Source organism: Anabas testudineus, chromosome 8 (assembly GCF_900324465.2).
Source record: "Anabas testudineus chromosome 8, fAnaTes1.2, whole genome shotgun sequence".
Classification (NCBI taxonomy): Eukaryota; Metazoa; Chordata; class Actinopteri; order Anabantiformes; family Anabantidae; genus Anabas; species Anabas testudineus.
Genome location: NC_046617.1, coordinates 3,901,209 through 3,923,206, shown reverse-complemented (window position 1 = coordinate 3,923,206; position 21,998 = coordinate 3,901,209). Strand labels below are relative to the sequence as shown.

The 21,998-nt window shown below is 39.6% G+C and overlaps 1 protein-coding gene across 1 annotated transcript; it reads right to left on the bottom strand.

The window, feature by feature from the left end:
- Positions 1 to 526: 526 nt before the first annotated feature.
- Positions 527 to 21,567, bottom strand: carhsp1 (calcium regulated heat stable protein 1). Its single transcript, XM_026347753.1, has 5 exons — positions 21,372 to 21,567; positions 5,541 to 5,684; positions 4,518 to 4,626; positions 3,280 to 3,402; positions 527 to 1,368 (listed from the first exon to the last, which is right to left on the bottom strand). The coding sequence occupies exons 2-5, from the start codon at positions 5,629 to 5,631 to the stop codon at positions 1,206 to 1,208; spliced, it is 486 nt and encodes a 161-aa protein (XP_026203538.1). The 5' UTR covers positions 5,632 to 5,684; positions 21,372 to 21,567; the 3' UTR covers positions 527 to 1,205.
- Positions 21,568 to 21,998: the final 431 nt, after the last annotated feature.

The window sequence follows — 21,998 nt, the reverse complement described above, 5'->3', positions numbered from 1 at the left end:
TAAAGGCATCAATAGTAAAATTTATAGCATCAAAAAGTAAAAAGTGAATCCAGAAATATGCACACAGTGAGCTGCAGCTTCTCCTACAGGGTCCAGCTACTGGAAGTATTATTTTTGTTTCTGTCACTGTGGTCATTTTAATCAGCATATCAAGAGCTAACGAGTCAGTGGTTTTACTGCATCACACCTGCTTCCACAATACAAGAGTGTTGCAACAGACACTGCACTTAAAGTTTGAGAAGATGATGGATGATTGACAGCATCTGAAGTATCTGCTGTAGTGGCCAAATGTGGACACATGAGGGCAGCAGACGTTTCGTTTTTGCTTTTTTGCTGTTACTGTCATGGTCAATTAAACAGGGAAACGTGGATATTTACTTCACGGTTCCTCCTACTGGGACGAGAAGGTACTTTTTTTATACACGTTTTCTTCTTTTTTGGGCCATTTTTCACCAAACATGCATTTAAGGATATAATGTACATGTTTGAATATAATAGAAAACAGAATCCACACAGAAATACTAGTTGAAAATGCTTTATTTTACTTATATAGTCGTCCACAAACAAACACACACACACTCACACACAGACAGGTGAGATACAGATGATACAAAAGTTGTAAGTAGGCACAAACAGAGCTGTAAGTTTTCTGGGCAGAAGTAGGCACACACACACACACACACACACAGTCTGCATGAAACATCAGCCTATATGTAACTTGGTTTGCTCACAGAGGAGTTTCAGAGGTGTCCTTAACGTCACATTAGACAATGTCTGAGTTTGTTTGTTTGTTTTTTTCTTGCACTTAAAATGAATTTTCTCATCAAATTAAGTACAATGTCAACACATGAGGTCTAAAAAAAAAATCTAAGCTACAAACTTAATGTTGTCTTTCTATGAGAAACAAGTCTCCCGCTGTAATAATAAATGTATTCACTCACCAGTCAAACCAACTGCATGCTTTCCCAAAATATACTAAAGTCTCCTCATCTCCCAGAAGGGGCAGAGGAAGCCTCCCACATTTCAAAAAAAGATCGAATGTGTTGTTCCTCACCTCCAGATGGATAATAACCGAGTTTCCCCTTCACTATTCTCCTGAATTAATCATCTTCTCCCTCTCACCCGCTTCATTCCATTTCCGTTTTAAACTTCCCATCCCACCCATGGGTCTCGTTGACCCCACCGCCCCCCATGAGAGTCGGCCTTCAGCTGCTGACAACGTGTCCCGACCAGGTCTCGTGTACGATTCCCGGCTTGAGGTGAGTTATGGTCGCCTCCACCGCCTGGATCTTCTCGTGTTTGGGAGGGATGGAGCAGATCTTGTAGCTCATCTCGTCGCCCTCCACTGGCACATACTCGCCCTCGATGCTGGGGGAGAAGAAGAGACACAAATTCAAAGCTTCTGAAACAGCGGAAGCAAAGAGGGAGTCTGTCCGGTCACTGGTCCCCTCTTAGCCTTTTAGTTTCTGCTTGAAGGTAATCGCTGATGACAGGAAATGTTAGATGACCAATTCTGTTTTCTAAGAAAATGACATTTCTATTTCTATATTCTACTAATATGTTGAACACAGGGTTACAACATTTAACATTTAACTCGCTTATGTTTGGGCTTCTAATGGAGTTTTATTTGAGTGCTAAGTGTCTTTCTTTGTGATCAAAGAAACCCCAACCTCACACATGAAGATTATTTTTTAGAATCCCAGATGTCAGTAGCCTAGCGTAGCACGTTTCTATTTAGAGTCATATGGAGCAATGAAGAGAAGTGTTAGTGCTCAAACTTTACGCTTTCTTTGACACACTAGTAATAGCTGCTGTCCAGGAGAAGTCCTCAAATGCCACAGCTATCCATCGACAATAGTGTAAAACTGAAATACACTCTGAAACTGAAGGGGCCACCAAAGAGCGAAAGTAACTCCCTGGTAATGAAGGAATGGATCAATGACTATATTATTATCTCTTTAACATATGGTCCAAGAAGATATCCAACAATGAAATTCAGACACACAGATGCACATGAAAACCCAAGTTTCAAGATGTGTCTACATTTGCGTCACTTACAGTACATCTGGCTAGATCTGTAAATCTGCTCTGCCTCTCTCAAGGCCCTGCGGGATCTTTTGCTTTAGACAGTCCAGCTTTTCAAATTGAGTCTCTCCAGTTTGTCATTCACAGAAAATGTGTGATTGAGAAAGAATCATACAAAACAAAACATTTTCTGTGATAACCATCAACTATGTTCCCACTGTTAAGCTAATAACATTCATCCTGTCACACGGCTCACAGATGGAATATGAGCTAGAATAGAAATGACTGCTTTCTGCTTCAACTGACAGTGAACGTGACTTTGTGTAGTTCAGATGACGCTCGCTGAGAAGAAGCTGGAGATCAAACTGCCAAACCTCTAATTAACATTATGTAAGTTAGTTTTTGTGCCATGTGCACATGCACTTCTGTCCACCACTGACGTCTATGTATTATAAGCCTGTGGGTGACGACAGAGCCACTGTGGTGAAGGTCATCAGATATCCTGCTGTCCTCCTACACACTCCTGCAGTTACTGCCATCCCTGTGTGTGTGTGTGTGTGTTTCCCTGAACTCCTACACAGAACCCTGCTGTAGTTTAATGACAGAGATTAAAAACAAAGCAGCCCTCTCATACACATCATCAGAGACAATGAGAAACACACACACACACACACTCATCCTCAAGTTCCTCCCACTGAACACCCTCACTGAACCACTGTGTGTAAGCATGCAAACACACACAGAGACAGTGACATACACCAACCTTCTATTCACATCATGTAAAGTAACCTGGTTAGTCATATGAACATATGTAGGTACTGAAGTGTCCATATTGTGATGGATCGCTGGCTCTCTTATGACAGCAGTGTAAAAATACACCAGCATACTGTACATCCACATCCCCACACTCACAAGATCACACATTCCTAATGATACTTTGAATGTTATTTTGGATATTCCGTAAACAAATGGGCCGCTGTCCTGCAAGAAATGTGGATACAAAAGGAGGAAACACATCAAACACCTTGATCCTAAATCATAAAATGTTTTGTGGATATAATTTCTCCCCATCCTGGCTGACCTAAGTAACAGGTGTGCGAATAAATCATTCAGACATACTGTCCCACACCTACATTAAATTGGCAGCCATTTTTATTACAGTTTACTAGTTTATTTCCTCGCTATTTACAGAATTTATACAAACCAACCAATCAAATAGAGAAAAGAATGATTTGCATTTGGACACACACTTACTCTGAGATATGGACAAAGATGTCACTGCCCCCGTCTGCTGGCGTAATGAAACCATGGCCTTTGGAGCGGGAAAAATATTTACACACCCCTGTAAACATAGGGCCCTCTGATGCACGAGCCGTCCTGTGAGGAGAGAGAGATGTACACGAGAGGGGAATAAAAGACAAAAGAGGTGAGAATTGAAGTGTCTTACTTCATACTCTTATTTCTAGTTTGGCTAGCAGATAAGTGTCTTCTGTTGTTCCTGTCAAAGAAATGCAACCATATGAAAGTATAACAGTAACTAAAGCTGCATGGACTCGTTATTATTTTGGCATCTTGGTGGCTGCAAAACACAAAACTGACAAATTTGATATGACAACAACTTATAATATTAGGACACATTTGGAGTCAAGAAGTAGGTCACCACACTGTCCAGGATCTTCTGTTATATTTCTACTGCCTCTGACTAAGAAGGCATCACGGCAAAATGTTTTTTAGGAAGTAAACTGTACGCTGCTTCTCCCCATTGAAGTGGTTAGGTGCTGCACAGTCACTCGTAAATAAACTAAACTAACTAAATAAACTGTGTTGGCCTGCTGAACTGTGGCATATGGATATGGATATGGATATTTTGGATATGCTAGGACCTCCTTTGTGCCATATTAGCCCCAGTTGGTGCAGTGTAAATGTCAAAGTGCTGAAAAACCTGTGACAGTCCTCAGTTTAATACAATATAATATTCTGAGCTACTACATACTGATGTATGAGTCATGTGATTACTGAGACAGCCAGGAGGGTATCAGGAGGCAAAATCTTTTTTTTTTTTTTAAACCTGGTGGATAATGTATTGTTACCTTACTTTGACTGACTGTACAGTCACCTTCATTGTCTGTTGAGACTGCACTTGACTCACTCCTCTGCTTTGTTTTTAACAGTAACCCATGATTAGAACAAGCTTCACTTACTGTTCTGGAAACATGGCTGCTAATAGAATGGCTCACATGTTTGCGTCATCTCGTGTGACGTTTTGGCTTTTAATCTTAACACCTGGTCAGTTCTCAAAACTGATTGAGGAATAAGAGCTGGTTTGAGGTTTGAGGTCAGAGATTGGGTTAGGACAGGGCTAAGTAATGTATTAGGTTGACATGTACCCTTACAACTAAGGCCAGTGTGTGTGTGTGTGTGTGTGTGTGTGTGTGTGTGTGTGTGAGAGAGTGTGTGTGTGAGTGTGAGTGTGTGAGAGTGTGTGCCCTTACGCTGAGCAGGTCCTGTTTCTGCGTGTGGGCAGAGGGCTGGGGATGAGGTAGCCTCTCATGGGGGATGGCGAGCGGTCTCTGTGTCTAGAGGCTGGTGGCTGCAGGGATCCTGATGGGACAAAGCATGACAAATAAAACACTGTGGTATGTGTACATCACTGCGTTGGTTCAGTAGTATACAATAGAAATAACAGACACAATTTCCAGTGTGGTGTGTGATATCTCATAGTTGTGTTTATTAATATCTTAATGACATTAACCATATGTTGTTAAAAGATATTCAGCTTGTTTGTCTTTTCTTTCTTCCTGTCTATTTTTACACTCCCACTCAAGGTGTTTCCAAAGTGCAAAGAGCAACAAGATTGAACACCTACTGAATCATCGGCTACAACTGAAGTAAATACAAGTACAAGAATAAAATGTCTTTATTAGTTATTATTAGTTTTAAGAATTAACAATTCTTCTCATGTTGGCCTTTTTTTATGTGGTATTCCAATTGGCTGGTTAGAGGACACAGTAGCTATCCTGTTACGGTTATACTGATAGTTACCATAAATTTATAAAACTGACAGAACTCAGTCTCTGTCATAGTGGGATGTAGGACCACCGTTCTGAGCGACCACCTGAGATATCACCATGTTTGGTAATCTTTGTTCTGGCCCAAAACTGCAGTAATGTAACATTACACAGTAATGTAAATTCTGTTTCCATAATGAGACTTTATAAGAAGCTGGAAATAAGGATACTGTAGCTAAATATTTAGTACTGTTGCTGCTTTAAATTAAATCATTAAATCATTAGATTTCATTGTAGAAAACTTCAGAAAATGCAATGTATTTGTCAATATGATGACAAATGAAATCCCACACTCAGCATTTCTTTCATCATTCTTTGTAATAAAAAACTAAACAAAACAATGTGTAGACATGGCCAATTAGTAACTCTTAATTCCCATATGAGATAAGACTACTGACAACAGGATATGATTGATGATATGAGTACTGTGGATTGTGACGTCTTTACCTGGTGACAACGGAGAACGGGGGGATATTGGAGAGATAAGTGGAGGGGTCACAGGCCGTGGGCCCTCAATGGGAGTAGCGTCAGAGGACATGGCTGAAGAGTCAGGAGGAAGTTAAGGGTCACTCAGCAGAGTTTGGGCAACACCTGAGGAGAAGAAGACAGAAGAAGGCATGTAGAGTTTCTGAACTGTTAGTAGCAACAAGCCCACACATCGACAGAAACACACACAGTTAACTGTCATTTACCGTTTTTCTCCTCCAGTCTCTTTAAAAGCTGCATCTCTACCTCAGCTTTGAACACTACACTCACCGAAAACACTGAATCAGTGACCTGCTGGTGGCATTCTCAGAACTCCAGTTACCATGGCAACGATAATTTGAGGACAGGCCGAGACCGCCGCGACCCGACAGAAACTGAGAAGGAGAACAGTCCCCTCATTCAACTCGGCCTGGGACTTACATCATCAGTCATTACATCAGCAGCTATGTCAACCAATTAGTGACAGACAGAAAAGAAAACCTCCAGTGATTTCTCCTTTCCATTACTGCTATATTGTTAAAAGAGAGCAGCAGAGAAAAAACATGAGGGGGGAGAGAGGGGAGCTAGGCAAATATAATAAAAGGAAACAATGACAGAAGCATCAGGAGCAGGTCAGTGAGCTCCAGGACTCACATAAATCCTGCTCTGTGTTTCTATACCTAAAGAGAGCAGATCAGGGGCAGAGCTGCTGTTTTTCTACAGGAAGAAACAGGGCTATTGCAAGTACCAGGCTGTGAGTCCCAGACTAATTAAAAAGGTATAGAATTATAAAGTTCTTTGACTTGTTGTAGATGACTGCAGTAAGGATCCAGCAGAGCATCACCGGGGAACAAACCACTTCACGCAGTCATTGAATGCAAAGACTTGCTCCAACTTAGTGGGTTGCGAGCTCAACAATGCTAATTCAACCAACAACCTGCAATAATTTGTGTTGATTGTCCAATCACCACAAATTATCTGTAAAGTTTACCTACACTCTATTTCACTGTATAACGCTTCACATGTATGGTGCACCAGATCTGCTGCTGATTGCTGCTAACTTCACATGGTGTTACTTTCTTAAAGTAATGATTACACAAAGGCAAATGTTCCATGTCTGACAGTCTGCACAAAAGTGGGGATAAATGGTTTTGTGCTGCACATGAAAGTCATCAAACACTTTCCCACTGCAAAACATAGTCACAGAAGAGGCTAAAACATGGGGATAACAGACATTTAATTGCATCCAGATCTAGTGTTGGAAAAATCAAGGTGCAATTTCATAAAAATAAATAAATAAATAAATAAATAAAACTAAAAAATGTAACATGCAATATAAATCATGAGAAAGGATCCTAGGTAGTAGGATTAATTATACTGTATATTAAGTGACCCACCTTATCCTAAGATTCTGAAAATGAAAGGACACAGAGCAGGTCTCCTATCTCTGGCAACTCTGGGTGAGAGGTTTTTCAAAGCTGTGTGTGTGTTTATCCAGGAAGGTTTAGTCAGCACGAAGTGTTTAACATTCATACAGCTACACTGAAAGCAGGAGCCTGAACACGTACACTTTCATAGCACAGAGCCAAGTGAACAGAGCGTCTCATTTGCCTTAACTCAATAGACATGAGGTTAATGCAATCTCAGTCTCTCTGGACAGCACACTTCCTGCTAGAGGACCAACACCACACAACACAACACAACACAACACAACACAACACAACACAACACAACACAACACAACACAACACAACACAACACAACACAACACAACACAACACAACAACAAAACTATTACCTTTGTTGCATGGCTATAATTACTGAAGAGATTTAAATGAAACAGGGAAGACAAGTCATTAACAAGCACAGAGAGACACTAGCTGCTCGATAAACACTATGGGGAGGAAGAAGGGCTCTTCACAAAGAGCAAAGAGGAAGGGGTGAATGAAACAGATAACCAAAGGATAACGCCTGAAGGAGAGTTGGAAAACTTGATAAGGTGGGTACAGATTTAGCATTTGAAGTCCCCCTCTTCACTATATGCTGGTTTGCCTTGTTTTGACTAGATTCCTATAAATACCACACTCTGAAGTTTACTTTTCTTAAACTGCTGGCACTGAATCTCAGAATAAAACCCAGAAGATTAGTGCTACAGCTATCAAGTTCTTACACTGATTATTTTCTCGTTAAATCTGATAATTGTATCAATTAATCAGAGAAAATGTGGCTTAACTGCCCATAACTGTCTACCCATGTGACCATCAGTCAAAGACAGAGCACACGTGTCAAGTTAATGACAAATGGAGAGAACGGGGTGCTTTTCATTCATTCCTAAATATAATAATAAGATAATAGTTATTCCCTGGATGAATTGATCAACCATTTGCTTTGAAATGTTAGAAAAAAAAGTCCAACACCATATCTCAGAGCCCACTTGATGATCAAACTGCATGTTTTTTTGTAGACCACAGTAAAAACCCCAGGGCTATCCAACTTGTAATCATAAGACAAGAAAAGCACATAATATTTGCATTCAAGTAGCTGTTACAACAACAGTTTCTCAACACTTGACTATAATCTATTAAACTGAAATTACTCTGCCTCAAATGTTTTACTTTTCCTGGACTTCTCGATGATTACTTCATATGTAAACCAAATATTCTATTAAGTATATAGCAATTATTAACCACAAATTTCCACAGTAGTTCACAACTCCACCCCTCACCCCACGCACACAAGCAGCAAATGACTTCCTTCATGAAACTGCAAATCTACATGTTAAGACTGAAGCGTCCATAACACCTTGGCGTATTGTTTTCTGTGCTTGGCAGTCGTACCAGAACAATCAGATGAAGTTGGCAGTTGCAGATAGCGTAAGCCAAATATCACTTAACCTCCACACTGAGATTTGTGAAATCAAAAACAATCAAACATGGTGCACAAATGTTAAGAGAATTATTATTATTAGATTCAAATGCTAAATAATAATAAATTAAATTAGAATTATAAAAACATGTTACTGAAATGATAAAGTCTCAGTTTTAATTTAAGCTGGTTTATATGAATATAGAAAGAACTGTGTGGGAGATTTAGCCTCTTTCATCATCATCATCATCATCATCATCATCATCATCATCATCATCATCGAGTTCTAATGCATTTAGTTGAATGGGAGCACACAGCAGTGAAGCATCAAAAAACACCAGGTTGCGTTTGTGTTTTTTGTTATCTCCTTCACTTGCATGATCGCCATTAACTCTTTACATTGACAGACAAGTTCCCCTGATGGCACAATCAGCTATGAGACCTGTGAAACCTTTTCGGCATAAACTAATATTGAATTACTCAGGAAACAGAAGCAAAATGTCAAATGACTTTCAGAGTGAAGATGTCTCCCACACAGCTGTTTCTGTATCGATACAAACCTACTCAATTTAAACCTGAGACTTATTTTACAACGGTTGAAGCACTGAGCATGAAGAATCACAAATGTGTAGCTGCCCAAATGTTATGGTCTGGACTGTATAATGGTCAGACAAACATACAAACAACAGATGAACATACAAACAATAGCCATGTCCTTTATCCTCCCTCTCGCTCACACACATACTAGACTGAACCTGTGACCTATGGAATTTTCCGTGATACTGCTCTGGACACTATGTAACCCAGAGACCCTGCTGAAACAGCAAATACCAGTGAGGCGAGGCACAACACACACACACACACACACTTACAGTGGCGGTATTTGCTGCTTCCTGTATTTCTACATCAGGGTTACCAATGTGAAGTGACAAATATCAATAACTATATCTTTCATGATCTCTTGTGTCTTTACTGAACACACCCATTAAACTTGCATTTGCTAGTGATGCTTAAAAAAAATACCTTGCTGAATGATCTTTGGCAGCAATTACCTCAAGCAAGAACTAGTTCTGCTTAGATGTAATCTTAGGACTCCTGGTGTGAACGACTCTCTTCACTGGGAACGCTTCAAATGATGGATTTTGTGTTTCTGAAGTCATTCTGTAGTAGATTTACTTTGGTGTTTAGGGTCATTGTCCTGCTGCATCAGTGAACGAAAGCTTCAACTTGAGATTTGTGATTTTTGTGAATATCAGATCCTATTCTATGACAATTTTTGCAGAAAACCAAAAATCGCAAACAGCGCCATTACATTTCCTTGTGCCTGTATAAACATCACATGAACCCATTAGCTTTGAAAGCCAGGGCCCACAGCAACAGCTTTGCTGAAACAAACACTGTCCATTTGACATGGCTATTATTCTGTATACTGTACAAACTCTGGACAGGCAGATTTCATTAATGTATGACTCCATTTAGAGCCCATTCGCTGGTTTAGAATTTCAGTCCATCAAGTTCAACAAGCATAGATTGATTCATCTACTGTGCATTTACAGGAATCTTATGTGTAAAGGGACAGTCCCTGACATTTCTTGTCAGGTACATGTTGCTAATTTGTATTATGGATTAACACTATAATGTAACACTCAAAGTAGGCTGTTCTTCCACAAGCTTGTTTAATCTTAAGAAGTAAACTGAAATTCAGGGCAGACTGGAAACAAGAAGAAACAGCTACAGTTCTATTTGACTGTCAAAAACGTTTCCATAACTGATGAAACCTCTAAAGCGTACTAATTCTTAAGTAATTAAGAATTCTGTTTAATCTGTGCAAAAAGAAAAAATAAATGTAATGTTATGGGATTTCGTGCTGAACTATGTCTTGGCCGGAAGAAGTAACTTCCACTAGTCTTGCCAGACAACCAGCAGAAACTTAAAGTAAAGTGCAGCACATTGTGTTACCTTAGAGAACAGCCAAACTGGGCTGTTTCCACGTTTACATTTACCATTCCTATGACGCAGGTAGCCTTTTATCATAACTGGGAAGTTAGCACAGAACACTGCTTCAGCAGCCATTATTTCCATAAGTACAGATAGGAACCATTTTTAAGACATGTAAAAGCTTAGAAAACTGTAACTGTATTTACTGACAAGTTTTAGTTAGAAGAAAATGTGAAAATCTCAGGCATCTAACAAAGATCCTATTTTAAAAAACCCACTGACTTCAGGACTGGGGAACAAGAAGTGCTAAAATACCAACTGTTTTCAGGACAGTAGTAATCAATCTTCTCTTCTCATGATGAAGATCTTCTCTTCTCATGTCAACATATTTCCTAAAATGTCAAACCATCCCCTTAATCATCCAAAGCAGTGCCAAAGCATGAAACATCTGTTTCCACTGTGGCCTCACAGGAGGGGAGAACTGTGCCAAGAGACACACTAAGCCCTGACTCACAATAACCACTATGTTTAACGGGTCAGTCTTTTGTTCTGTGGTTGTAGATGTAGGGGCAGGTTATCCTTCTGCTGACAACTACTTTTATGGCTTTTATCTTGACAAATAAAAGTTACTTGCACAGTGGTAATTCACAGACATGGCAGAATCAGAATGGAGGTTTTTCTCTTTTATCTTTTGTTTGTTAATTGAGTCCATATGTGCAGCAGGAAGTCCTGTCACATCCCATCCTGCTAGACAAGCCAGAGGAAAACAAACATATAGAGACTAATGGCAGACAAAGATACAATGGTGCTGGCAAAATAGTTACAAATGGAAACAAATTACAGATAGATATTGTGATTGACTGACTTGACATAGCCACAATTTCCAAAGCTTTTATGGCAACATCCGGCCACCAACTCAATGCTGACCACAAATCCAATCACACTGCCTTTAACCAATTAAAACATAAGAAAAAGCTATAAAAATTTTAAATGATCGTTTTAGGCTAAGTGCTGGTACATGCACAGGCTATGGTGTAGTAAAAGGTGTGAGCCACTCCAGAGGCAGCGGAACAAGATGAGTGTGTGACGAACTGAGACTTGTAACATGATCAGCCGCAATCGCTCCCTCTTCCTCCAGCCACATTAACTCTCCATCCTTTGTCTCTCTTTCAAGTAGTTCTCTCACATGTTCACTCAGTTTCTCCTCCAGCCACAGGGGAAAACTGAAAGATGAATAAACGTCAGCAAGGAAGCGATGACACAAATGAGATATAAGAAAAGAGAGCTGGACATGAACTAATATATAGATAATAAAGAAAAACAAAACAAACAAAACACTAACTTATTTATTTCTAAATTCCATGTAAAAAAAATTCCACTGCCTAAACTGAAAATGGCAAAGAAAAGCTAAAGTTACCAACGGAATAGTTTGACATTTTGGGAAATAAACCTTTTTGTTTTTTTTAATATCAGTTTCATATCTGTCCGGTTGACAAGAAGATCATGACTGCAGCTGGTTAGCTTAGCTTCACTTAGCTGCACCCACCAAGACAATACACTGTATATGATGATCCAATATTTAAAACTGAGTCAGCGACTGAGCAGTACTGCAGTCATACTGGACTCAAAGAAGACTTTGGGCCTTTGTAGCAGACTAGTTTTCCAGTTATTGTGCTCTCTCCATTGTCAAGCAGTTAACAAAAAATGAAGTGGATGGAGGAATGATATTGGTGCAAATCAGCACAAAGAATGAGAGAAGCTGCTTTCGACATATTATGTAGCCAGCGTTGAGCACAGAACGCAGACAAACCTATTATATGAAGCTCTTTGTATGCTTGGGAGTCAGCATGAGTTGGTGCGTGTGTGTTCGTATGCACAAGGCCAAATGTGATGTACAACAGTGGGTCCTGCTTTTACAGTTTGGTGAATCACCTACTGATGTGCATCAGTGCAGAATGTCCATTAAACACACAACCATGAATGCTGAATGTACACTGTGATTCAGACCTGCAGCAATCTCTCCTCCATTTGTTTATTTGAGCACCAGCGATGCCACGTTTGTTTGCACGCACCATTCTATGTGATGTGTTATCATGTGCCGTTACTTTGGATGTTTGAGGCTGACCCAGTTATCAACCCTTTTGAGCTTAGCAAAATCTGATGTTCATTTCCTTTCCATTTCCTTTTGTTTTGGATTCTTTGGAAACCTGGTTCTAGTGACTTCTCTGGAATTACACTGGCAGTTTCTAAGCCATTTCACGGATGAATTGTTGAGTAGGTAAGATAATGCAGCTTGACAATTTTTTTTTGCATGTTACAGGTTCTAACTTGCAGTTTTTTGTTGAACTTTGGCCTAAGTCTGAGATGAATCAGTCTATAGGAACCAGAGATGTTGGATCTGAGTTTTTAGCAGAGAGTCAGGAGAGTACAGCAGTGAATTTAAACTCAAATGATTGACAAATGGACAAATTTAATGGGAGTTGCTGAGTTGTGATAAAAGATGGACAGAATGGTAGATACATTTGATTTTAAGTCAAGGTTATTAATCAAATTTAAACAAGCAAAGCACATAGCACACAGCAAAACTCCCACAAAGAGAGTGTCAGTGTCTTTGTCTCTTTCTAGCCTATGAACACACACACACACACTCCAATTCATCTTATCAGGTGAGTGCTCACACATTTCCTCCTTATCGTGACCATTTCCAGATGTAGCCTCCATCTTTACTCCCATCCTTACTTGCCCTATTTTTCACTGTCTCTACACAGGCTGACTCTAAGCAACAGCAACAGACAGACATCAGTAACAACATGCTTGGTAATATAGCAGTTTATCACCAGTTGTCCAATATTTCTAATTGAAAGGAGAGGGGCACATGAAACTTAATAATCCTGGCACCACACTTCACCTAGTGTATGATTAAACAGGAAAGCTCATTATTGTGCACACATAACTAGTTTACATGAGATGAAAACACTGGACTCATAAAAGTGTCAGATATCGAGTTCCGTAATGTTATGAATGTTATAATCATGGGTATTATTACATTTGAATTTTAGGCAATTTAAAGTTCAAGCATATCCACTGTAATATTTCAAATGAAGACACTTTCCCTCGACTGTACAGTATCTGTTCTAAACTGGCCTCTGGAGGTTGTAAATCTGCATCAGGATACGCTTCTTGAATGCCTCACAACGGAGATCGCCAGGAAAACTGAATTCTGGTTGAAATGCCATTATATCCAGTGATATTGACAAAATATTATACTTGTGTCCAATATATTTTGGTATTTTGTTGATAATGATGAGACAAAGCTTTTGCAGTTCACGACACAGAGTTTGGCAACACAAACCATAAAATATAAGACTGTAATATTATGTGAATTGAATAAAATGGGTAGTTCAATTCCCGGCTCCTCCTGTCACATGTCTAAGTGTCCTTGGGCAAGATACTGTACCTGAAGTTGCCCCCAGTGAGTCAGGTCAGGTGCATGGCAGCTCTGCTATCATTGTGTGAGTGTGTGCGAATGCGTGTGGGTGAATTAGAGGCAGTGTAAAAGCGTTCTGAGTGCCAGTTAGGTAGAAAAGCGCTATATGAGTGCAGACCATTTATGAATTACATGAGGTCAAATACTTTGGGACTCATTATACTACATAATCTGTGGGCAATATTCAAATGTATTTCTTACTGGACACTGAACCAGCAATGGAGTCACAGATTACCCAGGGGCATTGTAGAGACTGAGGTAACAGCACATAATTATGATTTAAATTGTAATGTTCACCAATTAACAACCATGTGAACCTATTTTCTCAGTCAGTTTTAATGACTGATGAATGTCTGTGGTTGAAATGTTTTAGATATTTCATGTTAAATCTCTGTATTTCATCTGTGATTTTCACTACTTCTCAGGTCAAGTCAATTGTAGCTGTATAGAACTTTTCATGCACAATAGCTTTGGCACTCTCTGTGCTTAGACTCAAATCGTATTAAAAAAAATAACAAAAAACAAAACAATGATTTGCCTACTTATTTTGATATCAAAATGTTACTAAAAGCATGACATTCTATATCATATACTGTATCCAGACGTTTTAAGCCAAGGAGGATGATTCATTCGTACATAAAAATCAAAAGAGATAGTTCATTTTGGCTGATGATTTATTCATACAAGTGCTTCTAGTGAAGAGTAAGTGAGGAGTCTGTGAATGGCCTTTGATCAAACAATTTTTAATTCATCTTTTCTTATTAACCTTTGAGTTCATGGAAATCAATCTCCTTTTAACTGATCTGAAGCAAAGATAAAATAATGATATTATTCATACAAGCAAAAAGACAACATTTGTATGCATCTCTTTTGCCTTCAACAACAACAACAGTTTTCTTTCCTGCCACTCATTCCTTAGGCCTCTTCCCCTGCACCTTTTCCTCTGGGTGTCACCACCACAGCCGATAATCACCAATTCCTGTAACAGCGGTAAAATATGAACATCCAGGTCACATCCTGTGAAGTCACCAGAGAGTGGAAATTCTCTGGTGGAAGCTCTCTGAAGGCCTGTTCCCATTTACTGCTTGTTACTGTCATGTGCATGTCGACCCTTGCGGATACATGAGCGTGGAAAGTCATACTGTTGTGTGTCTTTTTAATTGCCAGTGCTGTTCTACATGTCACTAAATTGGTTGGCCCATCTCCTTGGCCAACACTAAAATACCTCAACAATTGGACAACTCAATGATGGACAACTGTCTACATTACAGGTGCCCAGAGTACAAATGTGAGTGACTTTGATGCCCACTGACTTTTCATTATTCACTTTTTCACTAAAATACCTTTACATCTACTGGATGGTCAGGTATCATGCTCAGACAATGATGGTCCCCACAGAATGAATCAAGACTTTGATGACTGTTTTGGTTTATTTTGAAAAACCACAGTGGCAAGTAATTACTAAATGGAAGAAGTTTGGAAGCAGGAGTCTTGCTAGAGTTGGGTGTCCAGTCAAACAGAGTAACCTGTCATGAAGGACCCTCAGGATCAAGATACTAGAACTCCAAACTGGACCTTGATTGTGCAGATAAGCACAAACATAGACAAAGATCCAGAACTAACCATGTGTTCACATGTCATTGCAGCCTTTTCCTTTCAGAACTTGCTTTAGTTACTTTCCCATGTCCTAATAGTCCTCTCATTTAATTTTTCCTACAGTAGTGATGCGTGGTGAAATCTTTGCGCCTTTTACCTCTGGCCTGGGTCAGAGTGACCTGTTACATTCTCACTGTGATGGTGGAAGTAATGGACTAAGAGAGTGATAAACAAGTTACAACCAGCAATTTAACCAGTGACTGATACTCAAATAATTACCACATACCATCCTCATGAACCTACAATCACATGTACATCTGTTACAAACAAATAGGGAATCACCTTGGTTATGTTTGAAACAGTCGGGGTTGTGAAACCTTTCCTTTGCTGGGGATTCACACTGCAAAATAACTAGTGGTCCACTAGTGTTCAGTTTCCACTGAAGATTCAACAGAGCACACAGTGTCTGCAACTTTGTAGAGCTAATTTTATTTGATCATTACATGAAACTTTACAGTGACATGTATGGATCTCATAGATACAAGTATCAAGTATAACAAGTATCACCAGCACAGTCAATAGTTGCTCAGCAGCAGTGTCTCATAACACAGTAGTTCGTAGAGGTAATGTACTTTAACTCATAACGAATTCTGCAATCATCTGACTTGAATGCAAAAGGGATATTGTGCATTTAATATGTATTAAATGATCAATAATAAATAGCAATCATATATTTTTTGTTACTTGAAGGCTACATGTCACTCTTGTTGCTGGAATGGAAAATAAAAGTACTGGTACCAAATACAAATACAATTTATGGCATTGTGACATCCTTAAACTGAAGCAGCTTTATATGAACTGATCACACATTCACTGGTGTTTAGAAAACAGTTTGGATTTCAGCCAGTTTACAGACAGGTTTTTGATTTGTTACTTCCTGTTTGCAAAGACTTCCTGCCATGCTTCGTGCTGTACCCCCACCAAAATATGAAAATAAACAGTACTGCATCACAACTGCTCAGGATAAAGTGCCTTTTCTGATTTTGTATAAAATTGTTAAAAACTTCAACATGAAGTTCTGAAAATTCACCTTTACATGTGTTCATCAAGGTTTTCCCACTTTTGTGCTTGTTATGTGTTCTGTGCCTTTTGCAGACAAAAAGCAGGACAGCAAACATATTTTGCCATAAGTAATGAAAGCTGTGCCTGTGTGTGGCCTCTTTTGTCTTGTGCAATATTATCGCCTAGCTCAATTCTACTACATGTGGATATGTTTACACAGCGCTGTGCAAAGCTGAGCCTCTTTTCCTATGTAATTCAACACCTTTTTAAAAGGTACTACAACATCAGTGCTCCAAAATGAGATATCACACATGATAAACACGTCAGGTGTCCCTTAACTCGCAGTATATTTGTTTTAGTAAATATATTTCAGCAAATGAAAAAAGCCTTCATCACTGATACTGAAGTCATATAAAGATCCATTACTGCCATAATGTGGTCCTGTTCAGAGATTTGCATCACAGACACCAATAACGTAATACACCTAGAGATACTGTATTATAGAGACAAATAACACATTATTATTATCGCAACATGTGTCTGACATTGTCACTGATATTGTCATATTTCCTAATTCTAGCCTACACCTAGAAACTCTTAATTTGGTGGGTAGATAAACTGCAATTGACTGATAAACAAACAGGGTTGTGGGATATTTGGCATCTTCAGAGAGATAACAACACTGCATGAAATAATGACAGGCCCTCATCGGCTGTTTACTGTAGAAATGTGTGATGTTTGGCACATTTGCAATAGAACAAAGGACATTAAAAGAAAATTATTTGGCTTAAAACAATATAGATTCTAGGAGAGAAACACCTCAAATAATTAGAGAAGACAAAACATTCAGTGATAGAGTTCACTCAATACATTGTTATTCACACAAATTATTACTAGGTTACCCTAAAATTTCTGCAGTACACCAATTTAATAATGAAGATGACAAACCCATTTTCCAGGATGAATGTGAGGGATTACAAGGGAGAAACCAGCTAGATTACTTTTAAGTCTCTTAATGATTTTTTTTTTTTTTTATAAGGGAAAGATCATTACCTAAAGCTGTGCATCCCATTGTCCAGAATAACAGTAAAGGTCTGACTAAAGCTGAAATACAGTCATTAATAGGACATACGTTTTCTTAAGTTTTTGCTGTTTGGGAAAACTGTGTGCTCTCTCACCACAGAGACTGTTCTCTCACTGCATAATCAGTCCAAATGCTAGGACAGAATATGATGCTGCACTTCAGGCTGCAGCAAAGATCATTTAGAGACTAGATTAGTTGAAAAATAATGACCTAAAAAGATGACCTACGCTAAGGTCACTTCTACATAGACATTATGTCTGAGCAAGTGTTTGTGGTTAGTATTAGATCCCCCTACAAAAAAAAATCTGATTTTCGGGATATAGTATCAAATTTCTACATTAAAACATAGTGGGAACTACTGGTACACAAGAAGAGAAGCCCACAATGTCACTGCTGCAGCGCACCCAGAGCCACAAATGCTCAAAACTGCTACTGAAGCTGATTTACCTATAAGCAAGCACTTTGATCACTATGACTTTACAATACCGGTTCTGCAAAGTGTAACCATGATTGACTACGACACACACCTTTTGCAAAATATAACTTGGAGTTATGTGGTAATCAGTTATGCCTTCGGGAGCCACACCAGTAACATTTCAGTGGTTTCAGTTGATTATGCCCCTTAGGCAAACTGCAGGTAATAAATGCATACACATATCCGCATACACACGTTTTTATTACATACAGTGCAAAGAGTTGGACTCTGCAGTTTAGAGAAGTAGTAACCCACTTTTATGACTTTTATTAAAGTCACATTTTGTAAAACACAGTCATTTGTTTTCTTGCTTAGGGTCAGACGATTCAGCAGATGTCTAGAGTGGCACAAATACTGGGAACAGGGGGAAACATCCAGTCTAGCCCTGTCTGCATGTAACCAAATCTAAAACTCATTCAAGTGTGCTTGCAGCTTTGTGGCAACAGGCCATTCCTTGTGTCAACATGACATCCCCCAACTCCAAGTCCATGAATGTCAACGATGAATCATGGCATCATCACTAATGTGCTTGTTTGTGAATAGGAGCAAATTCATGTAGCTATGTTCAAATCGAATAGAAAAGCTGAAACCAAAGGAACAGAAGAATTTTTTTTTTACCTTTCCACCTTCTATCTAACATCCCCCTCTGTTTCTAACTCTCTCTGGGCTTTCTTAGCATTATCGTCACATTACTGCCTACAGCTAGTCCTCACAGGGGACTATTACAGCAGATTATGTTGCACAACAACATGTAAGGCCTTCACAACAAGCTCCATCTTCCAACTTCATAGCTGCTCTTTACCGTAACACACGCCACAGCCATAAAACCCATTGTGGCAGCACAGCAGACATTTTGAAAAAGAAGAAGAAGAAAGCATTTATGATCAAGTATGAGCGCAGTGCTCTGCAGATGGTGTCTCTGGCCGTGTTATTGCACTAGAGTCTCACCTGAATTTTTGCAGTGTCATGTGGATGAGATGACATAATGTCATGTCGTAAATGAACAATCTACCGCCTCACATAACATGAGCAAATGCATAACAGACTTCTTCACTGGACAAAATGAAATGTCAACAATGCGCCAACACCATAAAGAAACATGTAGTGTTGAAGGAGAAGACAGTGCCATTCAAACATCTGCCACAAAACTACTGTACTGGGACGGCTGAATGGGTGCTATGCAATATGACCAGAATTTCATATCCAGATAACAATACTGTCTAGATATATTGTTGGCTGGATACCCGAGGACTTGTACCATGTAAACCGGTTTGGTGTCTGCAGATGTAGGCTGCGACATCTACCCATGTTTCCTTCCACCTTCAGGATTAGTTGCTGTGGGCAAAAAGTTTTGGGGATGTACCAACCTGGCTCTCAACCACTGCACAGATGCTAAAAAGAGTTCCGTCGAATTTGAGTCGTGGGGACCAATCTGTGATAAAAATATCAAAATATATAATGTAGCCTATCATGCAGCAGCAGCCCCACTTTCAGGGACGAACTCTTCATTCTGTCCTGGCTGCTTAGTTTTCTTCTCCTGTTTGGAATTACTCCCATTCCTCTGTGTTTGTTTATGTCAAAAAATACTGCCATTAAGTAGAGGTGCAATAATTAGTCAATTGACTTTTTTCAGCCCTGCCCTAAAGGAAAACTATCTGCAAGAAGAGCTGTGATTTGCTGGCTGGAAAATAAGGCCACATCTGAGACATGTGTGAAAACATGCGGCCTTCATCTAACATCTAACACAGCAAGCGAATCAGGCTCAGTATTTGCTGTGATGAGATATAATCCTGTAGGTTACTTTGTAACATGAACGCTCTATTTCTACTATTTGCGGTCTACTACAATCCTGTTTACAATCATCACAAATCCTTCTTTAATGTTTTGGCATGTGACAAGACTTTGAATGTCCCAGATCATATTTCAGTATGTGCAGTGGCTTACACGACACGCCCGCACCAATGCATCCATGCACACATGCATGGTCTCAATGCAGGCTGACTTTCTGAATCAGTGCTTAGCCCTCACCAGGGAGCACTGGAGCTGTGTCCCTATTCCATACTACATAACGAAGACCATTTAGACTGCAAACAAAATATGCTGTAAACACGTAGATGAAAATACTTAATTTCTCAGTGGACTGTTGATGTATACTGGTCTTATGCAAGACAACACTAGGAAATAGGAGAGCTGCTCTCAGCTTGAAAGAAGAAAAACTAAACATAAGTAGTGGAGAAACAGCTCCAGGAACACCTGAGATAACATGTTCATGTTTCAATGTCCCAGTTTGAAGGTCTGAACTGTACAGTACAGAGCTAGTGACTGTATACTTTATCTTCTGTGGAAATATCTCAGTATGAAGTGATGTTATCTTCTTTTTCTCCCAGTTGAACACCACACTCATCTCACATCTACACAACAGACCGAGGCCATTTAGGCTTTTTCATCCACACCCGCGTCCACACGCAGGTGTCCTAGAATAAAAGATCCACTGTATAAAAAGAGGCCTCTTCACTTGAAGTGTGGTAAAGTCTGGCTAGCCCCTGAACACCTCTAAACAAACTAAAAAAGTGCAGCAATTATTGCAACACTATTCAACCTTGGTGAGTCTGCTAAACTCTCTTCTTACTCTGATAACGCTCACACCTGTAAACCTGTGTACATTTGATCTGTGTGTGGATCTGAAGAGGGAAGGGCACACTGAAGGAGGCCTGGCATGACCCCCACGACCTCCATTGGAAATCAGGAACTTCCTTTAGAAACGAATTCACATTAATTCACAGCAAGATCCACTGTCCACCATCAGCGGATGTTTGTTTCCACCAACCACAGGCTCTGTTTTCAATATGCACACACACACACACACACAGTATCTGTCTGCTAAACCCTGGCACTATCCATTTTCAGCACTTCATTATTGTAGTAGTTCATGAAAACTACTACAGACTCAGTCTTCGTGGTTTGGCCTGGTGTCCCCTTCCTGCTGTACTTGTTTTTCTGCCGCCACCTCCAAAGGAAAAGAACAGTTGGCGCCAGTAAAACAGAAAAACAGAAAACCAGAGGAAAGACCCTGAGGGAGTGTGAACAAAACCTAACTGCAAAGAGAAAGCAACAGACGACAGCAACTCTGTTTGCACTTTCACAAAACAAAAACAAAAAATAACATAAAAAATTGAATAAAAATATTTCGTTTAATAAGCCGACTTGTGTCTTCAAGCGGACCTCTTCCTTAAACCTGACCGCTAAATGCAGCTGGACTTTGCCGTGTGGCGTTCACGGGGTGAACACCGTGAGTTTGTTACTCACCTTGTTGTTTCCTCCAACTTCACGACTGAAGGATGTTCTCAAGAAGAAGAAAAAACGCGTAGAGGACTCAAACTGCAAGTTTGAGTGCAAAGCCGTTCAGGACGTTTCGTTTATTCTGCTGTCGTTCAGCACTTGGCGGGGATGAAGTTCACCGTCCAGGAGCCGAGCACCGTGAACCTCTCACTGGCTGCTTCTGAATGGGCGTCACTGAAGGCACTACAGTGACGTAACCCGTCTGCTCTTTACCGTAACGCACGCTACAGTGCGCCCCCCCAAAACAAAGCAGTGTACCGTAAATACAGCCCGGAAAGCCTCCAATATTCCGTTTAAAAAATGAGTATTAATAAAATGTTGGCACTGGGATTTGGGTTTTTTTCTTTTATGGAATACAGTGAACAAGTTATAAACTATAATTTATTTCTGTTTATGCCAGTTTCACATATTTAAAACCTTGTCTGGACATTTTGATGAGATTTGACTTTGCAAATACAGACACAGTGCTTGTTTTACCAGTAGCACTTTGAATAATGATGTCTTTCAGCATCATGGCAACACTGATTCTTGTAAAAGATTATTGATGTATCCTATCAAGCTATCACTTAATTGGGAAGAAGAATAATCATTATT